Source organism: Xiphophorus hellerii, chromosome 18 (assembly GCF_003331165.1).
Source record: "Xiphophorus hellerii strain 12219 chromosome 18, Xiphophorus_hellerii-4.1, whole genome shotgun sequence".
Taxonomy (NCBI): Eukaryota; Metazoa; Chordata; class Actinopteri; order Cyprinodontiformes; family Poeciliidae; genus Xiphophorus; species Xiphophorus hellerii.
In genome coordinates, this window is record NC_045689.1 from 33,746,664 (window position 1) to 33,771,809 (window position 25,146).

The 25,146-nt window shown below is 41.6% G+C and overlaps 1 protein-coding gene across 5 annotated transcripts in view; it reads left to right on the forward strand.

Moving 5' to 3' along the window:
* Positions 1 to 25,143, forward strand: part of sorl1 (sortilin-related receptor, L(DLR class) A repeats containing) — a 177,394-nt gene extending 152,251 nt beyond the window's left edge. For 2 of the 5 annotated variants that reach the window (XM_032590812.1, XM_032590813.1), the window contains exons 43-49: positions 10,720 to 10,884; positions 11,624 to 11,798; positions 13,910 to 14,016; positions 15,673 to 15,862; positions 16,820 to 17,032; positions 24,326 to 24,664; positions 24,824 to 25,143. In XM_032590812.1, the coding sequence (XP_032446703.1) occupies positions 10,720 to 10,884; positions 11,624 to 11,798; positions 13,910 to 14,016; positions 15,673 to 15,862; positions 16,820 to 17,032; positions 24,326 to 24,402 (927 nt within the window). In that variant the 3' untranslated portion in view covers positions 24,403 to 24,664; positions 24,824 to 25,143. Of the gene's footprint in view, positions 1 to 10,719; positions 10,885 to 11,623; positions 11,799 to 13,909; positions 14,017 to 15,672; positions 15,863 to 16,819; positions 17,033 to 24,325; positions 24,665 to 24,823 lie in introns of those variants that run through there. The other 3 variants (XM_032590816.1, XM_032590814.1, XM_032590815.1) reach the window with 3 other exon arrangements.
* Positions 25,144 to 25,146: the final 3 nt, after the last annotated feature.

Genomic DNA, 25,146 nt, shown 5'->3' on the forward strand with positions numbered 1-25,146 from the left:
ATGCAATACAGAATCAATCATTAAGTCAAGTTCCATCAATAAATTTGTAATTGATTACATTTCAAATACAATTCTAAACAGGTGGGTTTTTAGTTGAGATTTAAAAGAAGTCAGTGTTTCAGCTGTTTTACAGTTTTCTGGAAGTTTGTTCCAAATTTGTGGTGCATAGATGCTGAAAGCTGCTTCTCTTCGTTTGGTTCTGGTTCTGGGGATGCAGAGCAGACCAGAACCGGAAGACCTGAGAGGTCTGGAAGGTTGATACAATAAAAGCAGATCTTTAATGTATTGTGGTGCTAAGCCATTCAGTGATTTGTAAACTAACACCAGTATTTTAAAGTCTATTCTTTGAGCTACAGGGAGCCAGTGTACGGACTTTAAAACTGGTTTTATGTGCTCTATCTTCCTGGTTTTAGTGAGAACGCGAGCAGCAGCATTCTGGATCAGCTGCAGCTGTTTGATTGATTTGTTGGACAGACCTGTGAAGACGCTGTTGCAATAATCAATACGACTGAAGATGAACGCATGGATGAGTTTCTCTAGATTTTGCTGAGACATTAGTCCTTTAATCCTGGAAATGTTCGTCAGGTGATAGAAGGCCGACTTTGTGACTGTCTTTATGTGGCTCTGGAGGTTCAGGTCAGAGTCCATCACTACTCCCAGGTTTCGGGCCTGATCGCTGGTTTTCAGTTGTAATAACTGAAGCTGTGCATTGACTAGATCGTTTCTCTTTAGGTCCAAAAATAATAACTTCAGTTTTGTTTCTGTTCAGCTGGAGAAAGTTTTGGCACATCCACACATTTATCTGTTCTAAGCATCTGTTCAGTGATTGGATGGGCTCTGAGTCACCTGGTGACATCGTAATGTAGAGCTGTGTGTCATCTGCATAGTTATGGTAGCTAATATTATTTCCGGTTATAACCTGAGCTAGTGGGAGCATATAAATATTGCATAAAAGGGGTCCTAGGTACCCCATCCACGGTACCATCCTTTGGTACCCCATCCTTTGACCTCTTTTCAATTGAAACAAAGAAATCCCTGTTCTTTATGTAGGATTCAAACCAGTTAAGCACTGGACCGGAGAGTCCGACCCAACTCTCCAGTCGATTCAGTAATATGTCATGGTCAACAGTGTCAAAAGCTGCACTGAGGTCCAACAGAACCATCACTGTGGTTCTCCCACAGTCCGTATTTATATGGATGTCATTGAACACTTTTACGAGGGCGGTCTCTGTGCTGTGGTGAGCACAAAAACCAGACTGGAAGGAGTCAAAGCGGTTGGTTATAGTTAGGAAGCTAGTTAATTGTTTACACACAGCTTTTTCAATAACTTTGCTGATGAATGGGAGGTTGGAGATCGGCCTATAATTCTGCATTAGTGATTTGTCCAGACTGTTCTTTTTTATAAGTGGTTTGATTACTGCTGTTTTCAAAGCCTGGGGGAAAACGCCTGACGAGAGCAATGAGTTTACTATTTGGATCAGGTCAGAAGCAATAACAGGCAGGACTTTCTTAAAGAAATGTGTGGGTAAAACATCCAGACAGCAGGAACTGGAGCTTAGTTGACTTATAATTTCCTGTAGGGTTTTATAATTAAGTAGTTGAAATTGGGTCATTTTTCCTGTATTTGTTTTGTTTGGGCACAGCATTGGTACTGACTTTATAGTGGATGTACAGATTAATTCTCTGATTTTTTGAATTTTCTCTGAAAATCGAGAGCTTCGTTTTTGAACTCAGCTCTCTCTTCACCACGACAGACCAGTATAGCGCCCGCTTCACTGCAGTCTCTGCCCCAATCCGTCTGTCGATCTCCCACTCACTTCTTCCCTCATAAATAACTAACTTGCTAATTTGTGTAGCGACACAGAACCAAGCAGTCTGAGATACTCAGTTAGTGCTCGACCATTTAGGACACCTGGGCCTGGCAGTGAACATGGAGAAAAGCAGCCTTACTCCCTCACAGGAGACCATCTTCCTGGACATTGCCATGAATTCCTTCTTAATAATTGCCTTTGGGCATGTGTCATTGTGCCCCCTTCAGATGAGGTTGAACGGCTTGTATCTGGGCCCCACACGGAATGCTCATTGTCTCGGGAGACTCTGGGTTGAGCCTCAATGTCTTTGGTCTTTGTCCCAGTGGAGGACGAGATTGTTTTCGACAACAGGGGTCCTGCTTGGTTCCCTCCCATATCAACAGAAGGTTGTGTTTACGGATGCATCCTCCATGGGCTGGGGTATGACCTGGCAGGGTCGGAGGTAGACTTGAAGTGTGCTTTGTAAGTATTTATATTCTAGTTTCTAGTATATATTTACTCATAATAAGTGATATTTTCTTAGTATCAAGCTTTTATACAGTATCTTACTGAGAAAAGTACAAAAACACTTAAAATAAGAAAAAATATTCTAACCTAAAAGCCTCTTGGTGAGAAAATTATCTTGTCAGAAAGAAAAGCATAAATCTTTTTAAGTTAAGATATTTAATCTTACTAAGATTTAAATTTTTGCAGTGATGGGCATCATCTACGCACAAGCTGTTTATGCTAACAAATGGGCGATCTTTGCAATCTGGTGCCATGATAAAGGGCAGAATCCGGTGCAGTGTTCAGTTTCTGACATACTGACCCAGACACCCTACGGAGTCTGGGTCAGTAATGCCTGCCTTCCTGCAGGCATCTACCTTGAAAGTATATGAGGATGATATTTCCTATTGGCATGTTTGATTGAATGGTTGCTTGGAAAATAAGGACATTGTGCTGTTCTTAAGAGGTACTTTGCGTACCCCCCCAACTGCTCTGTGTTATATGACCTTTTTCTGGTGCTTTAGGTTCTTCGGTCCCCCCTATTTGAGGCCTTTACATCTGCAGACCTCAAATGGATCTCACTAAAGACGCCATTCCTTTTTTTTTTTTTTGAACTTTATTTTTATTTATTTTTAACAACACATGTTCATAGTTACATTCTTCTGTCTCTTACTGACATTTATCATCTGCATTATAACTTGGCAACAGGAGATGAGACAGTAGGTGTTCTTAACAAATGTAATAATGATTACAAAACAACAGAACGGAATCAACAGACAGATAACAGCAAAATAAAATAAATACAAAACATACGATTAAATCCCCCCTGAGTTAAAGTGGTTCACACCATGGTATTTTAGACCGACCCAAGAGAACACACAAATGCAAAAGGGCAATCCTGTAATTGTGTCACTGAAATAATAACGGTATGACAGAGCTCCACCTTATATTAACAACTGTTTTTTGAAGCCTTAAGGAATATGTGATTTCTTGCATCAAATGAATGTCCCAAACTTTTTGTATCCATGTGTTATATGTAGGAAGTCCTGGCTCCAGCCATCTGATAGTTATGCATTTCAATGCTGCTGTGAACAGGATTCTTAGAAGATATCTATCATTCTTCCTGTCCAATCCATCGGGTATTACTCCCAAAATTGCCACCAAGGGGGTTTTTGGAACATTTCTTCTGAAAATTACCTTGAGAGCTTCAAATATGTCCTCCCACAATACACTTAGTTTAGGATAAGCCCAAAAGATATGAGTATGATTTGCATTCTGCGTCCCGCAGTTTCTCCAGCATGGACTGTTGGGTTCATTTTACTGGTTATTGCTGGCGTTCTGAAAAACCGGACTATTACTTTCCATTTGAATTCTCTCCATGTATTAGAATTTGTTGTTAATTGTGCTTCAGTACATATTTCTTCCCATGTGTGTCCCCTGCTATTGACTCCTGCAATTCAGTCTCCCATTTATGCTTTATGTTTGTGGAATCGTGCACATTTATGGACAGAAACAGGTCATATATTTTACTAATTACTTTATCATTTCCCTTTCCCCTTTGTATGTCCATTAGGAAATTTTCTATAGGTGTAGATTCAAGAAGTTTAGTCCAATTGTTGTGTGTCGTCACAAAGGTTCTAAGTTGTAAGTATATATAGAAGTCCGTCTTAGGGAGGCCAAATTCACTTTTTATCTGTTCAAAGGTTTTGAAATTTCCCTTATTAATTAATTGGTGGATATGAGATAGCCCATAATTAGACCAGTTTTTGAACCCAGAATCTAAATTGTTCGGTGTAAATGTCTTCATATATCCTATATTTGATAAAAGTGAAATCTGTTTTGATAATTTAAAAGCCGATTGTATTTTGTTCCAAACTTTGAGGGTGTTTTTTTGTCCAGATTGTCATTTCCTTTGCAGGAGTATCTAAGAAAGGTAATATTTGTAGTGGTATTGAGCACCTGCTTTCCTCTATTTCCAGCCAACGAGTATCTGCACTATTCTGTAGCCATACTAATAAGGGTTTAAGTTGTGCAGCCCAGTAATAATATTTTAAGTTTGGGAGTTTGAGGCCCCCTTTGGGTTTAGGTAACTGCAGGGTTTTCAATCTGATTCTAGGTCGTTTTTTTTGGCAAATGAATCCAGTTATCATTTTATCTAAAGTGTCAAAGGTAGATTTGGGAATCTCCACCGGTAGCATCTGGAATAGATAGAGTAGTCTCGGTAAAACGTTCATACGGATACTTTCAACACGACCTATCAGAGAGATAGGGAGTGTATCCCAACGCTCCAGGTCATTTTTGATGACTCGTAGAAGTTTGCTATAGTTTGCCTCATAGAGGTCACATAGAAGTGGAGGTATTTGAATACCCAGATATTTGATACCGTTCTTGGGCCACTTAAAGCCACTCTGTACTTTTATGAAGTCTGAAATTGTGCCATTTACATCCATAGCTTCCGTCTTTTCTATGTTGATTTTGTAGCCTGAGTAGAATCCATATTGAGAGATGAGCTCTTTCAGGTGAGGGATTGTTGATTTAGGTTCCGTCAAATACAATAATACATCATCAGCATATAATGAAATTTTGTGTACTTCCTTGTTAATTTCTATCCCTTTAATATTAGCATCATCTCTAATGATTTGGGCTAACGGTTCAATACTAATGGCGAACAGAAGGGGTGAGAGCGGGCACCCCTGTCTGCACCCCCGTTCTAATGAAAATCTGGCAGACCTAAAGCCATTAACTTTAACTGCTGCCTGTGGAGAGGAGTAAAGTCAACAAAATGTGGGCCAAATCCAAAACGTTTCAAAGTATGAATTAAGTATTTCCAGGACACTCTGTCAAACGCCTTTTGGGCATCTAAGGATATGATTGCTGATTCAATCTTTCTCTCTTTTTGAACACTTATGTTTAGTAAACGCCTTAGATTATCAGCATAGTACCTGCCTACAATAAATCCTGTCTGATCGGGATGTATGATTTGGGTGATGAATTTGTTAAGTCGTCTTGCTAGGATTGCTGTGAGTATGCATGAATCTGTATTCAACAGTGATATAGGTCTATAGGACTGGCAGTCTGTAGGATCCTTACCCTCTTTGTGGATTACTACTATAGTGGCTTCTGTCCAAGATGGTGCCATAGTTTTGGATTTTAAAGCATAGTGATATGCTTTTAATAGCAGGGGGGCCAGAAGATCTAGAAAAGTTTTATAAAAGTCGTTTGTAAATCCATCTGGGCCTGGACTTTTGTTGTTCTTAAGTGATTTAATTATCTGCTTGATCTCCCATTCCTCAATCGGTTGATCTAAGTTCAACGCCGCCTCATCCGTTAAGTGGTTCAATTTTATATTATTTAAAAAATCTGTGAGCTCTTGGTCATTATTACAGGTATCGGTGTTTGTATATAATAATTTGTAAAATTTTGCAAAGGCCTTTGCTATTTTGTCAGGTCTTGTCTCAATAGACTCTTGGGATTTTATTTTATGAACCATGTTGGGGACTGTTGTTTCCTCAATCTAAATGCCAATAACCTACTAGCCTTCTGGCCATAAGTTGCCCTCTACTTTATCTGACAATAGGCTGTTTAGTTGTCTGCGGGTTGCATTTAATTCCTTCAAGATTTTAATTGAAGCGTGTCTTTTATGTTTAAGCTCTAATTCTTTAATTTTGTCCTCCAAATCTTTTTGGAAGTTTTTTCCTCGCAGATGTGAAGGATATTATGCGGCCCTGAAGGAATGCTTTGGCACAGTCCCATAATATCAGAGGTGTTGTTTCTGTAGATGTATTAGTTTCTAGGTATATCTTGAGCTCCTCTGTAATAAATGCAATGAATACTTTGTCGTTAAGCAGGGACGTATTAAGCCTCCATTGTTTAGATGTTAGCCTATGTCCTATATTCCATTTTAATAAGACAGGTGCATGGTCAGAAATAGTAATAGGTAATATTTCAATATCTACTATTCTATGCAGTTCTGACTTTGGGGTAAAGAAATAGTCGATCCTAGAGTAGGAGGCATGACTGAGTAGAAAGTGAAGTCTTTAGTTCTGGGAAACCTGCTTCTCCATACGTCTACAATACCCGTCTCTATAATCTGATGTTTAAGCACCCTACTCATTCTAGAGAGGGGGGTTTTTGGAGTGGGTAATCTGTCCAATATTTGTGACAGAATACAGTTGAAGTCCCCACCCAGCAACAACAGCCCAGTACTGTGCTGTAATATTACCTTAAACAGTGACTTTATAAAATCAGGCACATCCGTGTTGGGTTCATACACATTTACAAGCGACACTTCTATGCCATCAATTGTACCATTAACTAATACATATCTTCCCTCTGTGTCTCTATGTAGCGATGTTTGTGTGAAATTAATCTGCTGGTGCACAAGTATGACAACACCCTTTTTTTTCCCCGACTGGTGGGATGAGTAGAAAGCCTTATCTGCCCAAGATTTTTTTAATTTTTCATGCTCTGTATCAGATAGATGAGTTTCTTGCAAAAAAGCAATGTGACAGTTAATTTGTTTTAATTGATTCAATATTTTCTTTCTTTTGGCTGGATTGTGGAGCCCTTTTACATTATAAGTTACGATTTTAAGTGGGTCACCCATTATCTCTATGTGGTCTATGTTTAGACATCTCAGAATATATCAAACGGCAACAAACCCTTTATGCATAACACTGTCTCATCTGTGTGGGGTCTAAGGAATATGTACAGAATGTCCACAGAACCAAACAGGGAGGGATAAAGCAAATTTTTGACAACTGTGACCAGCATTTCTAGTCTCACAAAATGAGTATGAGCAAGTAATGAGGCAAAATGATAATAATAACAGAAACAAAATAAGTTTGCAAAAAGAATTTGTGCAGGGTCCCCGGGGAACAGAGGGATCCGAACTAGAAAAACATAGAACAGGTAAATACAATGTTTGAATACTTGGGACATAGTCCCCAGCAGCTAAAATGAGCCGCTAAAGTGCACAACCAAGATTGAATATATGTGCAGTAGGTGCGCTTAGATATGTACACAAGGTGGGAAGTAAGCCAAAGTCATATTGGGGAAAATAATATAACCACGTAAGCTTCAAATGTACTGCACAAACTCCTGCAAATCCTAAAAAAGGAATCTAAAATAAAACAGCGTATTTGCTCGTATCGTTGAAATCTATAGATTTATCATCATAAACCTTATAAAGAGGTTTGACCATAAACCTATATGAACGTTAGCCATAACAATGAGATATTTTCTAATATTATTGTCTCTATCGGCTAACGGTACCTTTATTCAGCTGACTCTATTGGAGTAATATTGTTCCGGACGTATTCCATAGCCGTTTTGGGGTCGAGGAACTCCTTTTCTTCATTATAATATGTAATCCGGAATCCGGCCGGATAGAGGAGGCCGTAGCGGACCTCCTTGATGCCCCGCAGCGCCCTCCGTACCTCCGTGAAGGTGGCTGGCTCTTGCTTTGGCTACGCCGTGTAATCGGGGAAGAAGGCGACACGATGACCATTGTGAAAAAGCGGAGCTCTGCCTCGGGCTCTCCTCAGGATCTCCGCCGCGTCCCCGTCATGATGTAATTTAGCGATGATGACTCTTGGTGTCTCACGATCCCTGGGTCCTCTCCCGGTGAGTGTACGGTGTGAGCGGTCCACCTTTATGTCTCGGTCCATCTGCAGAACTTCTTTGATGATTTTTGCCACAGCTTGTGGGGAGCTGGAGCCAGGACGTTCTTCAATGCCCGCTATACGGATATTAGACCTTCTCATTCTCCCCTCTAGATCTTCACATTTATCTTTGAGCGTTGACATTTCCTTCTGTAAGCTTGTTACAGTAGACTGTAGTGAAGTAACCTCGTCTGACCACGTTGATAGGCCGCCCTTTAAGTCCAGAACGTCCGTCTTTATAATGTCCATTTCAGCTTGTATGGCCTTTGAGCTGTTAGCAATTTCGGAATGGACCGCTTGTAGTTCGGATCTTATAGCTTGGAAATCTTCCGCTAAAGCGCCTTTAAGTTCGTCTCTTATCACTTTAGCGATATCTCCTCTCAGTGACAATAAGATGTCCGCTTTCATTTCTTCGTTACTCATCTTGGCCCGTCAGACCCAGTGGTTGTCGGTGGGTCAGCGTCGCCTGTTGCCCGCTGTCTCGTGGTCCTAGCAGGCCTTGTAGCATTAGCATCGCTTCCATATCTATACTTTTGCAGTTTTTCGGCCATTCAGGATGATTATGTTTGGATTGTCCAGCTGTTTATGACCCTAAGGTTTTCTCTCTAGTTTTTCAACAGATATTGACGTGGTTAATGCTGTTTTTTTTCTTTTTTTTATGTAATTAAAACGGATTTTGCAGGAGCTCTGAAAAGTACGTCCTACGGCATATCTTGCTCACCAGCGCACCCGACGCCGTTCCTTTTGCCAATGATTTCTGCAAAGCGTGTGGGGGAATTGCAGGCTCTCTTGATACCTGAGCCCTGCTGACGGTGGAACCCTGAGGGCTCAGGTGTCACACTGTGGCCTGACGTGGCATTTATTCCTAAAGTGTCACTGGTGGCAGGATGTACCCAGCCGCTCCATCTTGCCCGGTTTGACACCGGGGGCCCCTCTGAACATCTGTGCCCTGTTCGTGCTCTTAAGGCACATATATCAATTCAACTGTGTTTTCAAAAGATGAATGGCCTTTTTGTTTGCTATGCGGACTCACTGAAACTTCAGGCCCTTTCTGAGCCATAGCTTGCACACTGGGTTATGGATTTGATCAAAATGGCTCATGCCTTGCAGGATTGTCCACTGCCAGCAGATGTGAGGTGCTATTCTATGAGGGGCATGACCTTGCATCTCACGAGAAGGTTGAGGGATTGAGTGCTGAGTGTCATGTGACACTCAGCACATGACAGCGCTGAGTGTGACACTCAGCGGCTGCTCAGCGGCTGCTGTGGCCGCAGCCACAGCGGGCTGCGGCCCACGGGCCAACTGCGGCCCTCGGGACGATAGTTTGTGGCCCCCGCCTTAATATGAAAGTTTAATGTTAGTACGGCCCACGAGTTTGATATAATTGGCACTTTTCAGTGTTGTGTGCGGAGCTGAACGAACTTACCAATCACGGTGGAGTATATTGCTCTCGGGGGCGGGACATCGGCTGGGCCTATTTGCATTTTCTATTTGTCATTATTTGCATGCGGTACATGCGCAATTTCCGCGGCCGCTCCCGCTTCACGTGCTTCAGCATCCAGTCTAGACCCGGAAGTTGCTGATCAGTGTAACGTAATTAAGGTTAGGCGCTGTAACGCTTGGGTTGTGTTTAAGGGAGGAGAGGAGGCGGCAGATTCGTCAGGACGGTCAAAAACTCACAACCACACTGGTACTGGGAATTCCACAGTGTTGTCCTTTAATAAATACGCTCTTCACCAATATTACAAAGCCCGGTTGAACGGCTGCTATATTATCAGACATGAAAATTGAGCAGCTTCCAAACAACCCGTAACATTACTAAAAAGTTAGGGAGCTAACATGTCCGTCTAGCACGTTTCTCCCACGCTCTCTACAGAGAAGCCGTGGCGCATACTTCTGACATCATTAGCAATACTAGAGTATCTTAAAGAGACACTACACAATTACGGCTGTTACAGCGCCTGACTACGGCCAAATATGGTAATAGGCAATCAGAAAGGTTCGGCTGAGGAGACCGTGTGTGTGAATGCGGCCCAACCTCACCCAGACTCTACCACCAAGGGCCCCCGGGTAAATTGAGTTTGAGACCCCTGATATAGAGTCACATTGGTCACCGGCAGGTCAGGTGACTTTGCTGTGATTAATACTCAACCTGTGAATGCGCAAAAATGATTATTCAGTGCTCGAAGCACTGCCTCAGGCGGGCATCCGGGATTCATGGAACCATAGTTACAGTGGTAACTTTTACTCTGGGACTCTGAAAATCCAATTCCTACTCATTGTCAGTTTTCTTCCACCATTGAAGGAATTGGAACTTTCTGTATTTGAATATGTTCTTGATTTTATCCACCTTGACAAACAACCATACTTCCATTTGAAGAAAAAAGTAATCCCCATAGCATAATTCTGCCACCACCATAATTTTTGCCAATTTCTTGGATTTATCAGACTATAACACATTGTTTCATGTTAATGTGTATATAAATAACTAACTCTGAAGTTAAAAGAAAAAGTCTAGTTAATCAGAAATCTCACAACACCCTGCAGTTCTTCCGCGTCCCTCATGTTGAAGACCTCTGTTCTGTTCTGTAAGGTTCTGCTCTAGTTCCAGAGTGAAAAGTTCTATACAGACATGGTGCTGCAAGGGCAGCAGAATGTTTTAGTATCCTTACTGAGTGTGACAAAGCGGACAGTATGGTGTGTAGTTGCAGGACAGACATAATCTCACACCAATGATTGATATTGATATATTGATTCAGGCTCGGGTTGTCTCTCCCTTCCTGGGTCCTCCCTCTGACTACGCTGTGGTGAAAATGATCCCTGACGAGAGGCTGCCTCCGCGGAACCTCCATCGTGTGCATGTGGACAAGACACAGGCCACCCTGAAATGGCAGCCACCCTACGACACACCAGATGCCCCCCTGGTATGAGGCTGTCACTCTGCTCTGAGACGTTGCCATGTTGGTGCTTTTAAAGGGGCAATGTCATGTAAAATCCATTTTTTGAGCTTTACATCACATTGTTATGTTAACCCCTCATCAAAAACATAACCTGGAGTATTGTTTTGATTCTTTCATGCATGTTTGAAAAAAAAAAAAGTATTACCATGGCAACCACTCAGCTGTTCGAAACGCTGTGCATGCCAGCCCCACCCTCTTAAGTTTCCGAGCTTCCGTCTGATAGAGCATCCCTTGGCCTTGTAACTCCTTGTAACTCCCCCACTCCTTCAAACTAGCCAACAGCAATAAGCAAACACCTGGTGGAACTGAGAATTTGCAGAGCTCATTGCATGAGCTACTTCTCAGTGAAACACTGGTAAAAATGTTGTTGAAGAGTTAGTAGAATAGCCATGTTGTGATGACTACCTCAAGCTCGAGTTTCAGAAAGACCAGGAATTTTTATAGAGACAGAGGCCCAATTTAAAGACACTAAATTATAAAATATTTTTTTTTTGCAATTGTTATACTTCAATTTGTATAACAATTGTAGTTAACATATTTACTTGATTGTGCAATAGAATAGCACTGTATGCCTGAAAAATGTGCAATAATGCCCTTTTAACTTTACTTTGGGGATTTCTGTGAAAGAATACCCACTTCAGTTTGAATGCTTGTGATCCAGCTGGTGTGCTCACCTGCTCTGTTTGTGTGTACATCCTCTAAGACATATGTGATTCACGTGAAAGATGTAATCCGGAAAGGGGAGAGGGACTACAAGCTGACTACCCAGAACAACACGGTGGAGTACCTGCTGAGAGGCCTGGAGTCGGGAGGAAGGTACAGCGTCTCCGTCCGCCTTCGCAACATGACCAAGGAGGCCAGCTTCACCCTCAACACAGGTCTGTCAAAGCCACTCCTCAAGGGATGGAGTTTAATAAATTATATACTTTCTTCCAAAAAAAAAGTGGTCAAAGCTTCCACCAGCTTTCACTCCCAAACATGAGTAAACACAAGGCAGCACAAATATATCCATTGTTGGAGATATGTGACTCCTCCTACACAGCCAAATGGAAGGAGATTGAATATACAAGCAATGGTGTCCTCTTGCAAGCAGCAATTGGAAATATACACTTAATAAAAGACCTTAATGAACTCAATCCATGTTCAGAAATAGCACTCAAGACCTGGCCAAAATTAGTAAAAGAAAAGAAAGAGTCCTGTTTGCCAATCGGATGGATAGCATGTGACCAAGACTTTACCCCAGATAAAACAGATAATACTTTTAAAAAATGGATTGAAAAGGGCTTGGTAAAATACAATAATTCATATCATAAAGGCTGTCTGAGGACCTTTCAAGACATTAAGCAAAAATATGGTCTCGATAACAGATTTCTTTCATTATTTACAAATCTGGCACTATTTAGAAAAAACTAATTTGTTGGTATCTTAAGTATCTTTCTAAAATCGCATCAATCAACCTCCATTATCAAATTAACATCCAAAATGTATAATGAGCTGCAAAACCTGGAGGGAGGTTATACATTATATATTAAAAAGAAATGGGACAAAGAAGGGAACCATCAAATTCACATTGAAGACTTGTTAGACATTTTGAATAACTGTTGAAAATGTACATCATCACTAACATATAGGGAATTTGCTTGGAAGATTGTTACACGCTTCTTCAAAACACCAGCTCAGAGGGGCAGAAATGCAGATAGAACATGCTGGAGGTTATATGGGTCGAAACAAGCTGGCCATTGCTCTCCTAAGTTACTTTCTTAGTGGGGGATAATTAAACAAAGTGTGGAGACTATTATTGGGGCCAATTTTGCTCTAAACTTTGAAACTATGTCCTTGGGCAAATGACCAAACTCTGTAAAGGGATTCTATAAAACATACATTTTCAATATAATGCTAATTGTATTATATTAATACCAGTAAAAAAGCAATCATTCGGAAATGGATGACAGAGAAAACGCCCACACTAGAAGACTGGACATCATCCAGGACATTTGCAAGACGAAGGAACTGACATTTGCATTGAAACTGGAGCAAGACAGATTGAAAAATGTTGACCCCATGGCGGACTTTCATGAACACCAGATCTGAACCTAATGAAAGTGAGGTGACACCCATTGTCCCTTAGCTACTTTGTTTGGTTTAGACCATTCGTTTTAAGGTTCGGAAAAGTTGTTTCAATGTGATATTGGTTTGTTTGTTCTTTTTCCTCCCCATTCTTCTGAGAGGGTTTCGGGGGAGGAGAAGGAAAGAACGGAAAAAGAAAAAAAAAGTGGAACACTAGATACCGGAGATGGGATAATCACATGAAGGGGTATGCTGTATAGATCCATATAACAAACTGAATAGATGATTGTATAAGACTATACCACCTTTTGTGAACAGACGAGATGCACATTCTTCATGTTGTTCCTTAATAAAAATTTGAATGAAAAAAAATAGTTTCCACCAGAATAAACCAGAAGCTTGGTAAATGCTGAAAAATCTGCATAATTTAGAACAAACTGCATTATGCATTTTAATACATATTCATGCATACCTTAGACCTTGTGTAAATCATAAAATTCTAAAATTAATGTAGAATTGTCCAGCTAATTTATAACTTTAAAAATCGTTATAGTTTTATTTAGTGAAAGCAAAATAAGGCCTGCAATATTAATATCAATATCAGCCCAAATTTTTTTATGTTGCTGCACCTCTAATATTTTTTTATGTGTCTGCAGCAAAATCTTTTAAAATATTTTACATATTATTGCTAGAGCCAGACCATATTATAAACAAAGTTGCAATGTTTTGGTAAATACTATAAAATTGTGGTCATTTTAATTTATAGTCATCATAACGGTGGGATTCTGATTTGGATCCAACGTTAGCATGGAGTTAATATCATTGAAGTCTATGATGAATTCATGTAGGTGTCTGATTTTAACTGTAGTTTTGCTCACAAGAGCAGCAAAATGATTTGATTTATTATTTCCCTCCTTTTCAGTTCCTTTGCCTGCTCCAGAAGCCTTGAAAATTCTGACAGAAAATGACCATGTGTTCCTCTTCTGGAAGAGCCTTGCAGTCCGAGAGAAGGGCTTCAATGAGAGCAGGGTGAGAAATTACTGACTGCTGCATTGCTTTACAAGGGCTACTGCCACCTCACCACTTCCTAGACCAGGATATGCTCAGGCTTATTTGCATGATCCAACCCTAACATTATATTGTTGTCTATTAAGATAGGAATACAGCTAGCATTTAAAGTTGCTTGAACCATACAAACAAACTCTGTCAAATAAATGCTCTAACCTCTCAACATGATTATAACAAATAATACAGTCACCACTATCCAAACTATATTATTCGTTATATTTGGGAGTGGCACATTCCCTCTAGAGTTCAGAGACCATCTTTTATTACTGCCACTTACTTGTGTGTAGATTCCTTTACATTAGTAAGATGCTTTATCTGCTTTAGTGCTGTAGTCTGATCTATCAGGAGATCCAGTTGTTAAGTGATCCCCAGTCTTTCAGTTGGGAAACCTAATCCAGTCAGTAGTGTGAACACTATTTTCAAAATCGTGGATGACTGCAGGTAACATTTGGCTGTAGTCAGAATTTATGGTTCAACAATAAGAAAGCGATTGTGAAGAACCTACTACATTCATCCAAAAGTTCCAACACCAAACTACTGCTGATCTAAAGAACTCAAAGAGCAGTAAATCACCACAAAGAAACATTTTGATGATCCTTGGCTGGTTCCCACAACAAGATTTTAAATTATCTGCCGATCTTCAAAACCTGAGGGACCACACATGATAATAACTGTGTGGTCCCCCTGAGAGGAACCAAACCTGCTAAAGCTTAACAGGTTTGGTTCTACAGTGTGTGGTGTTAAGTCACATGGCTGGAGCAACACACCACACACAAACTGATTTCACTCCCCAACATTCAGCTGTCAGATGGGAAGTTTTACAAAATCTCAGGACCAAACGTGAGTTAAGAGTAAATAAACATGGCCGAAAGCGATAGCTTGTGGACTGTATTTAACAGAGAAAAAAACCCAATACAAACATGTATTGTTTGTAAAACAAGAAAGGTGTTTTCTTGTTGCCATGCCAGATATTTTGTCTTTGTTGTATTTTTGATTCCTTTCCGTGTTTCCATCATTTCCTTTCTGATTGGCTAAATATCACATTCAACAGGTTGCGTTGTCGTTTGTCTTTGGGGAACACCACACACGCTGCGATATCAGGACAAGACGATCCAATATGTTGAATATCCCTGATTTTAAATGTGAGCGTTCCTGAGCGGACCAGATTTGTTAATATTCCACACACGGCAGGAAGAAGATCTCCTAATACGATAGGAAGCAGCTCAATAATCTGGATGTTCTTAAAATTGTCGGAAGGGGAAGATCAGGACAAAACTGGCATAAAAATCTGTCCATGTGAACAAGGACAGAAGGGATAAGACAGAAGACAGAGGTTCAGGCCTTTTGCGGGGGCACACAGGTAGCGCACAAACCACATACAGAGGGCTTAGTCCCTCACACGGCTGTCATAGGTTCGAGTCTCGCGTCTCGAAGTCCACAACCTTTGCCACATGACCTTTCCCTTTCTCATTACCCACCTTCCTGTCTGACCACTCTTAAATAAAGGCCACTAGAGCCAATAAAATCTTAATGAAAAAAAGACAGAAGTTCAACCACTCGAAGCTTGTAAGTCAGTGTGATTTATTTACTGATAGATTCTACTGCTGTTGTTCACAGGGATATGAGGTCCATGTGTTTGACAGTGTGACCAACCAGACAGTTTATCTAGGAAACACCACAGAGACTTACTTCCGCATCAGCAGTCTGCTGGTGGGACACAACTACACATTCTCGGTGCAGGCCAGGTGCCTGCTGGGTGGCCAGCTGTGTGGGGAACCTGCACTCTTGCTCTACAACCAACAGACAGGTACAGGTGATCCTCTAGAACAGTGGTTCTTAACCTTTTTTGAGGTACCGAACCCATCAGTTTCATATGCGCATTCACCAAACCCTTCTTTAGTGATAAATTTTTTTTTTTTTTTTTTTTCTCCAAATTCAAGACATTTCAACTCACAGCAAGTTACAGTGTTACTTCATTCTGGCCCCCAAAAATATTTTGGCCCCATAAAAGAATTTCAGCCCCCAAAATATTATTTTTTACTATTTTACTAATTTAAAAATAAATTTGGATTTTTTCAAAGAATGACAAATTTTTTAATAACTTAATTTTTTTTATTTTAAATTTAATTTGTTTTTTGTCATTTTGAATCCACAAAATACTTTTTGGGGGCCAGAATAAAGTATTGCACAAATTACATACCTGCAAATAAGTGTGACTTCTGCTGATGTTTTTGGGAGACCAGTTCAGAGTGGCTTCACCTTGGCAAGTGCATCTTCAGAGCAAAGTCTGTTCATTTTCTTCTTTTTTTGCTCTACATATTTAGTATGGATTAAAATATTAAGAAAGAAACCACGCGACGTACAACTACGACAGCTGCTGATACTGCGCGCACTAAATTCCCCGCAGCCCTGATTGGCCGAGCAATGTAACATGATCCTCTGCAGCAAGCGATGGCCAAGCGGGGCGTGTCATCACGACTTTACACAAGTGTGTCTTTACCTCCGCGGCAGAGGCTCCGCCGAACCCCTGAGACCGACTCATCGAACCCCTGGGGTTCGATCGAACCCAGGTTAAGAACCACTGCTCTAGAACCTCCAGGGAAGGGTTATCGCACAGATTGATGAAGCTGGGTTTAATGAGGAGCACAAACCACATGATAAATACTCAACTTGTATGCTACTTTTGATCATGTCAAAAATCCCATGCATTAGAAAGAGAAATCTTAATTTCCTTTTCTTGATGTTGTTTTTCCCACCTGTTTAGGGAGCAGCGATGCATCCCGCAGTGAGAGCCATTCCAGAGATATGGCATCAGTGGTGGTTCCTGTCCTCTTTCTGCTGGTGGTGGTTGTGGGCAGTGGCCTAGTGGCGCTCTATATACGACACCGCCGGTTGCAGAACAACTTCACTGCCTTTGCCAACTCCCACTACAACTCACGCCTTGGTTCTGCCATCTTTTCCTCTGGGGATGAATTAGGTAACTGTAAAGGATTCTACACATAGCAAGTTAAATCAAGTTTGGTACATTTTGGGGGAATTTTATGTGATAAATCAAAATAGCACCAAATGTAGAGTGGAAGAAAAAGGTTGTTTTTAAAGGGCATAATGATGGAAAATCAACTTTTTTGAGCTTTCTATCATGTTATAATGTTATTCCCTCATCAAAAACATACCTGGAGTGTTGCTTTGATTCTTTCATGCTTGTTTGAGAAATCCTTTAAATATATCCATGGTAACCCTGGAAAACAAACACTGGATCACCAGTGGCCTAATGGAAATTTTAAACAAGAAAAACAAGGAGTTATTGGGGAGTATACAGAAGCAGTTAAAAGTCAAGATTAGAGACAGCAAAGAAGCTGGAGAACAACCTTCAGAGGAACGATCTCACAGATGTGTGGTCAGGGATGAAGAAGATTATAGGCTTCAAGCAAAAGGAGGATCAGATCAATGGAAGTCTGGACATAGCAAATGAGCTGAACACATTCTTCAACAGGTTCAGCTCAGGAACAAGCTCATCATCATAATCTCCTGTCTCCAGCCATACAAATATCCCACCTTCCTCTGACCCTCAGCTTTCCTGTCAAACCTCAGATGTCTTATTTCCACCTCAGTCATGGACTCTTCTGCTTCCACAAGTTTGTCTTCAACCAAATCAGGCAATGGTGTTGCTCTTTTTGCCTCCACCTCACACTTTTCTGTATTTAGAAGTCAGGTGAGGAGGCAGTTGGAGAGACTAAACCGGTAAAACTAAGGCTGCAGGTCCAGATGGTGTCAGACCCAAAGTCCTGAAAGCCTGTGCAGAACATTTCTGTGGGATTCTGCAACATCTCTTCAACATTAGCCTGATCCAGGATGTCTCCAAAGACACTGGTGGAGCCCCCAACAATCACCTGGATCTATGACTACCTCACAAACAGACCACAGTTTGTGAGACTGAAGGACTATGTGTCTAACCAAGTGGTTAGACACAGAGTGTTGTTAGCCCGCATGTGTACATCTACGCATACAAGCTCAAAATTTCACATTGTCAAATTACGCTCTTCTAGATGAGAACAAGCGACTGTGGCCTCATTGCATCAGCAACACAGGACCACACAGGGCACTGTACTCTCTCCATTCCTTTTCACTCTGTACACTTCAGAGTTCTAGCACAAATCTGACTTCTGTCAACTACAGAAATACTCAGATGATTCTGTTGTCGGTTGTATCAGAGATGAACAAGAATCTGAGTACAGAGATCTGGTGGACTGCTTTGTGTCATGGTGTGGGAACAATCATCTCATCTTAAATGTGCACAAAATAAAGGTGATGATTGTAGATTTAAGGAGGAGCAGGGTTAGATTAAACCCTACTTACATCATGGGAGAAGAGGTGGAGGTGGTTGAGAAATATAAATACCTCGGTGTTCATCTGGACAACAGACTGGACTGGAGACGCAACAGTGAAGCCTTCTTTAAGAAGGGACAGAGCAGACTGTACTTAATGAGGAAGCTAAGGTTTGCAAGGTTTGCACCAAGATGCTGCAGATCTACTATAAGTCTGTCGTTGAGAGCGGCATCTCTTCATCCGTCATCTGCTGAGCCAGCAGCATCAGAGCCAGGGACTTAAAACAGCTCAACAGCCTGATAAAGAAGACTGGTTCTGTTCAGGGAACGACTATGGAACCTCTGTAGATGATAATGAATATAAAGAAGGATTCTTCATAAAATCAAGAAAATTATGGACAACCCTGACCATTCTCTTCACGAGAATATCTTGGGCAGGCGGATCATCTTCAGTCAGAGGCTTCTTCTGGTTCATTGTGGTACAGACTGCTTCAGGAGATTTTCCCTGCTGACAGCCATCGCCATTTTCAATGTTTCTTTAGAGAATCTTGATGAGCTACTACAACATTTAATTTCCCTTTGGGATTAATAAAGTATTTTTGAATTGAATTTAACTGAATTGAAACATTCAACTGTACAAAGCTTCTGGGTGGTCCTAGTTCCCCCTTCAAGGACGAAGCTCCTCCTCTGAGATTTAGTTTCCGAGCTTCCGCCTCACAGATGGAGAGGGAACAGCACTGTCTCAAGTCACTGTGTGACCTTTGCCCCAGTTACCTGCCAGGCTACTGGTCTCCTACCACAGAGTGCAGCATAAAGCCCAGTGAGGAGGACTGAATTGGAGAAATGCAGGTTTAAAAGCCGAACATAACAGCTGCAGTCTGGGAGCGCTTTAGACAGAATGACCTTGGTAAACCAGTGAACCTGTGGAGTCGCTATGTTGTAAAACAATAGCAATTGAATAACGCAAACAAATATATCTGCAACTAAATTGCACTGATGCTGGTTTCTTTGCTTGGAGACCGTCCTATTGACGGTCCACAATCACTGAGGTGCGGTGGCGATTTCTGATTTGGGCGACATAGGCAACCACCCAGGGTGGCATCTTGTGGGGGGCACAAATCCCTCCGCCCATAAACCGGAGGTTCTGAGTGTGAACAAGTGCCTAATGCAAACCCTCTAAACTCCCTTGCCACTTTCTTCCAGGTGTAACAGTTATGGGCTAGGCAGCTAACTGCGGCTACATAAGCAGCATCGGAAGAGTGGCCTTTTAAGGAGCCTGAGGTGTGAAAAAACACAGGAGGCAGTGCTTTTAGTTTTGGTGAATATATATATTAAGTGATTTGAATAAAAAAACATACAATTACAATAACACAATGAGACACATGAGAATTGACTCAGAATAAATTGATTTCCAAATCATAAAGTCCATAGTCCATTTCTAGCTCGCCATCTTTCGATCCAGTTGAGGATCTGATCCGACAGGTGGGAAAAAAAAAAACCCGACCTAAAAGGTCAGAAAACCCATTAAGTGTTTTATCAGAAACAATTATGTACAAATATAATACAAAGGATATAATTATTAAATTTAAACATCTAGTTTATGCATACTAAATGCAAATGCAATAATTAGATTCCTAATAATTAAACAAACATTTCAATCAGGTTAAATTAACCATAATTTAAATAAAACAAAACTATCATATTTCAACTAATCAATTTAAAGTTAAAGTGCACTTCCAAAATATCAATCAAGAAAAATAAAATAAATTAAAGCTGCAAGCAGCCTCGGGCGGCCCTCGCAGCAAGCGCCGCTCCGGCCTATTGGCCACCGCGGGGGTTCCGGCCACCGCAGAAGCTCTCGCGCGTTTTCCAGAGCCGCAGCCCGCTCCCCACCGCAGAAGCTCTGCCGCAGTTTCCAGCACTGCCGCCCGCTAGCCGCCGCAGAAGCTGTCGCGCATTTTCCCCAAATTACATCTCAAACCCGTTGGGCTCTTTAGAGCAGAACAAAGGTCATACATATCCAGTTTGGCGCCAATCGGATGATCCATGTGTGAATTAGAGCCAAACGTATGTATATGGCGAGGGACTGATATTCGCCATTTGGCCACGCCCACACGGTTCAGCCAGCAGTGAGCATTGACAGAGTTTATCATCCGAATCATCTTGATTAGGTCAAGAGAGCCATAAACAGAGCTTTCCAAGGAAAAAAACGGCACTTCCTGTTCCGAGGGGGCGGGGCTTAGATGACGTCATAATATGATGACGTAGGATCGACGGGCAAGCCTCCAGGATCACTCAGGCCAAGTTTGATGCAGCTCGGTCAAAATATGTGGAATGTAGAGGCAAACGTATACGAACGGCGTTGCCGCCATTGAAAACTCTTGGCACTTTAAAGCAAGCGAGACCAACTTCCTATCTGTCATCCAACACAGAATCACCTTGATTAGGTCAAGAGAGCCATAAACAGAGCTTTCCAAGGAAAAAAAGGCACTTCCGGTTCCGAGGGGGCGGGGCTTAGATGACGTCACAATGTGATGACGTAGGATCGACGGGCAAGCCTCCAGGATCACTCAGGCCAAGTTTGATGCAGCTCGGTCAAAATATGTGGAATGTAGAGGCAAACGTATACGAACGGCGTTGCCGCCATTGAAAACTCTTGGCACTTTAAAGCAAGCGAGACCAACTTCCTATCTGTCATCCAACACAGAATCACCTTGATTAGGTCAAGAGAGCCATAGATGAAAGTTTCCAAGGAAAAAAATAGCACTTCCTGTTCTGAGGGGGCGGGGCTTAGATGACGTCATAATCTGATGACATAGAATTTTCAGACATCACACCAGCATCACTCAAGCCAAGTTTGGTGCAGCTCGGTCGAAACATGTGGAATCTAGAAGCAAAAGTATGGCATCGGCGTTACAGGTCACTTCGCCACGCCGCCACGCCCAGCTGCTATCTCAAAGCCGGTCAGGGTTGGAAACCTCAACACACCAACATGTCTTCTGTCTCTGGACACAGGTTCATGTTGATTAGGTCAAAGGGCTAAGAGAGCGACCGTTCACAGTAAAACATGACACTTCCTGTTCTCAGGGGGCGTGGCCTACGTGATGTCATCATTTGACCATATGGTATTGTAGGCCACCTGATGACGATCAATCACTGAAAGTTTGGAGTCTCTGTGACTTTTTGTGTTAGAAATACCAATTTTTCAATTTTCCTGTGTATTACAAAATCGAAGAATTTCATCTGCAGGGCAATGCTGCCCTCTGGTGTCGAATTACTGAAATAATGAAACTATTTCAGTGGCCAGCAGAGGGCAGCATTGCCCTACAAACGACGAACATGTACTGTTTATTATGTAATTACACAGAAGATCTCTCTAATTCATTCTGAGGGGGCGGGGCTTAGATGACGTCATAATATGATGACATAGCATTGTCAGGCATCACAACAGCATCACTGAGGCCAAGTTTGGTGCAGCTCGGTCGAAACATGTGGAATCTAGAAGCAAACGTATGGCATCGGCGTTACAGGTCACTTCGCCACGCCGCCACACCCAGCTGCTTCATCGCAGCCGGTCAGGGCTTGAATCCACAACACACCAACATGTCTTCTGTCTCTGGACACAGTTTCATGTTGATTAGGTCAAAGGGCTAAGATAGCGACCGTTCACAGTAAAACATGACACTTCCTGTTCTCAGGGGGCGTGGCCTACGTAAAAAAATAATTTCACGACAGGGTATTTTAGGACACCCGATGACGATCAATCCCAGAAAGTTTGGTCCCTCTATGTGTTTTTGTATAGGAAATATAAGAGTTTCGTGTTTCATGGCGAGTAGGTGAACTTTGACCCCTGGTAACCCCCCTTCAGCAAGATCATACAGTCACCAATTTGATAACTTTAAATCAGACATGCCTTATGATCAGACTGACCGAGTTTGAAGCCGATCAATCGAAATCCCTAGGAGGAGTTCGATCAAATGCAAAGGCTGTAAACGTCACACTCGAGGTCCAAAATGGACCTTCAATACAAAATGGCCGACTTCCTGTTGGGTTTAGAGCATGGCTCCAAGAGACTTTTTTGTACGTCCTGACAAGATACACATGTGTACCAAGTTTCGTAATTCTAGGATAAAGCATGGCATGGGGCTGTTCATTTAAAATACTCTAGGGGTCGCTATAGAAAAATTAGGCCACGCCCACCAAATATCGCTATGGATTCCTGTTCGGGGATGGATAAGGATCCATCCTAGTGAGTTTGAAGCAGCTCACCCCGAAACTGTGGAATTCAGAGCCAAACGAAATTCGATGGCGTTCGCAACGCCGCCACGCCCACCTGCTTCATCGCAGCCGGTCGGGGTTGGAATCCACAACACACCAACATGTCTTCTGCCTCTGGACACAGTTTCATGTTGATTAGGTCAAAGGGCTAAGATAGCGACCGTTCACAGTAAAACATGACACTTCCTGTTCTCAGGGGGCGTGGCCTAAGTGATGTCATCATTTGACCATAGGGTATTGTAGGGCACCCGATGACGATCAATCACTGAAAGTTTGGTCCCTCTATGTGTTTTTATATAGGAAATATAAGAGTTTCGTGTTTCATGGCGAGTAGGTGAACTTTGACCCCTGCTAACCCCCCTTCAACATGCTCCAAAACTCACCAATTTGATAACTTTAAATCAAACATGCCTTATGATCAGACTGACCGAGTTTGAAGTCGATCAATCGAAATCCCTAGGAGGAGTTCGATCAAATACGAAGGCTGTAAACGTCAAAATCGAGGAAAAAAATGGACGTTCAAGACAAAATGGCTGACTTCCTGTGATAGTTGGCTAATAACATTAAATGTAAGTTCTGAGTCTTTTGGTGAGCTCTACAAGTGTGCCAAATTTCATGTCTCTACGATGAAGTACGTTCATACCATTGTGTTAACAGAAAATTGCTAGTTGCCGCCGTTGAGCAATTTTTTTTGCGATTTTTGCAACAACCTTAAAATTCAAAATTTTTAATTTTTCTAGTTGCGACCGCCAAGTTTGGTGAGTTTTTGAATATGATAAAGCCCCCAAAAAGGCACACGAAGAGGTGGGAAGAATAATAATAATAAACAGTACAGATACAATAGGCCTTCGCAGCGCTTTGCTGCTCGGGCCTAATTAATTGTCAAATACTCAAGCAGAGTGAGGGAAGGAAAATAAATAAATAAATAAATAAATAAATATACTGCGCAATATCAATTTAAGTGTAGCTACATTCTGTTCTGATCAATTTTAGTTTAAACTTCAGTGCCTCGGCATCAATGTAAAGGTGTCAGAATACGCACAAACTTCAGCAACAAGTTACCTTTTTGAAGAGAGTGGCCACTTAGCCACAATCAGCACTAACAGAATCCTGGTGACGGTCCAGGTAAGCAATGCCAGTGATTCTAATAAAACAACGCTCCAATGAGCAATCGAGCAGAAATACCACAAGGAAAAAATAACACTGTTAACAAATAAACTCACCCAGCAATCAAATCAATAGGTTCAAAGATTGTTTGAGGAATTCCTGAGGAAGACGCCAACAGCAAGCCACAATCACAGTGGAACAGGTGAGGATCTCTCTCTGCGCACTGGAGGCGTGGCTTTAAATAAGTTAGCAGCGTTCGGGCAACACAGGAAGTGGGCCCGCAAAAATAAAAGTCCTTTACTAATTGTGGGTTACACAGGTCTTCCAGTTACAGTATTAAATGTTCTTTCGAAATTAGTTTACTGACTATTTGGGGAATTTTTCTGCCATAATCCAAGAGCACACATTTTCAGTCAGAAAGCAGGATTTCATGTCTTTTTGTTCTCAAAACATTAGATACTTTTGCTTACATTTTTATTTTGAAAGCAGGACTTCATATCTTTCTTCTCAAAACTTGTAATGATTGTACTTATACCCCTTTTTCACTGGCTCTACTCCAGCTCGGCCTGCCTGGGCTCCGCTCTGCTTCGGAGTCAACGCGTTTCCACAGGCCCAGTTCAACTCCGTAGCTGGGTGACGCCTCCTGGCGGTCAGGGGTATAGCGCCCCGCCTCCAGGCGCTATGTGCTGTGCTTTGTTAAAATGCGTCCTAACGCGAGTTGTTGTTTTTCTGAGACAAAAGAAGAAGAGAGAGAGCTGAGCAATTTTTTTATAGCCTGATTGTGATTTTTCTGAGATCTCAAGAAAATGCTCAGTGGAGGAATCCTGCAATTGTGGTGAGAATGACAGCTGATCTCCACCTTGCAGCGGGAGGAAAGCAGGTGGCCCAGACATTGCAGGGTAAGCTAATGATGATTTGTGTATTATAGTATTATAAAACTTGTAATACAGTGCCGAATATACACGTGCTAATTTTAGCCAGGGTGTCGCAAATAACTTAAAGTGTCAGAATTGCATGTTAGTGCCGCACATTCATAATATATTTCAATGTGTTTTCAGATGTTGGTAAACTGTCACCGCAGATCATCAGTGTGGTTATTTCTGCAGCCTCTGAGTTGTAGCATGTCTCATCAGTGTCCGTCTTCCTGACTGCCAGTCTGTGTTACCTTCAGGATGTCCAGAGACCTTCACCTTTATGGAGCAGGCATGAGCTCAATGTGTTGATGAAACATTTATAATAATAAAAAAAATGCTTCCGATGTTCTCACAGAGTTGAAGTGCATTAACAATCTGTTGTTTTTAATTTCTCAATATGTTTAATTGTGATTCATCTAAAGTTCAAGTTGTACTGAAAACAAATAAAGCTGTATTCCTTCTAATCT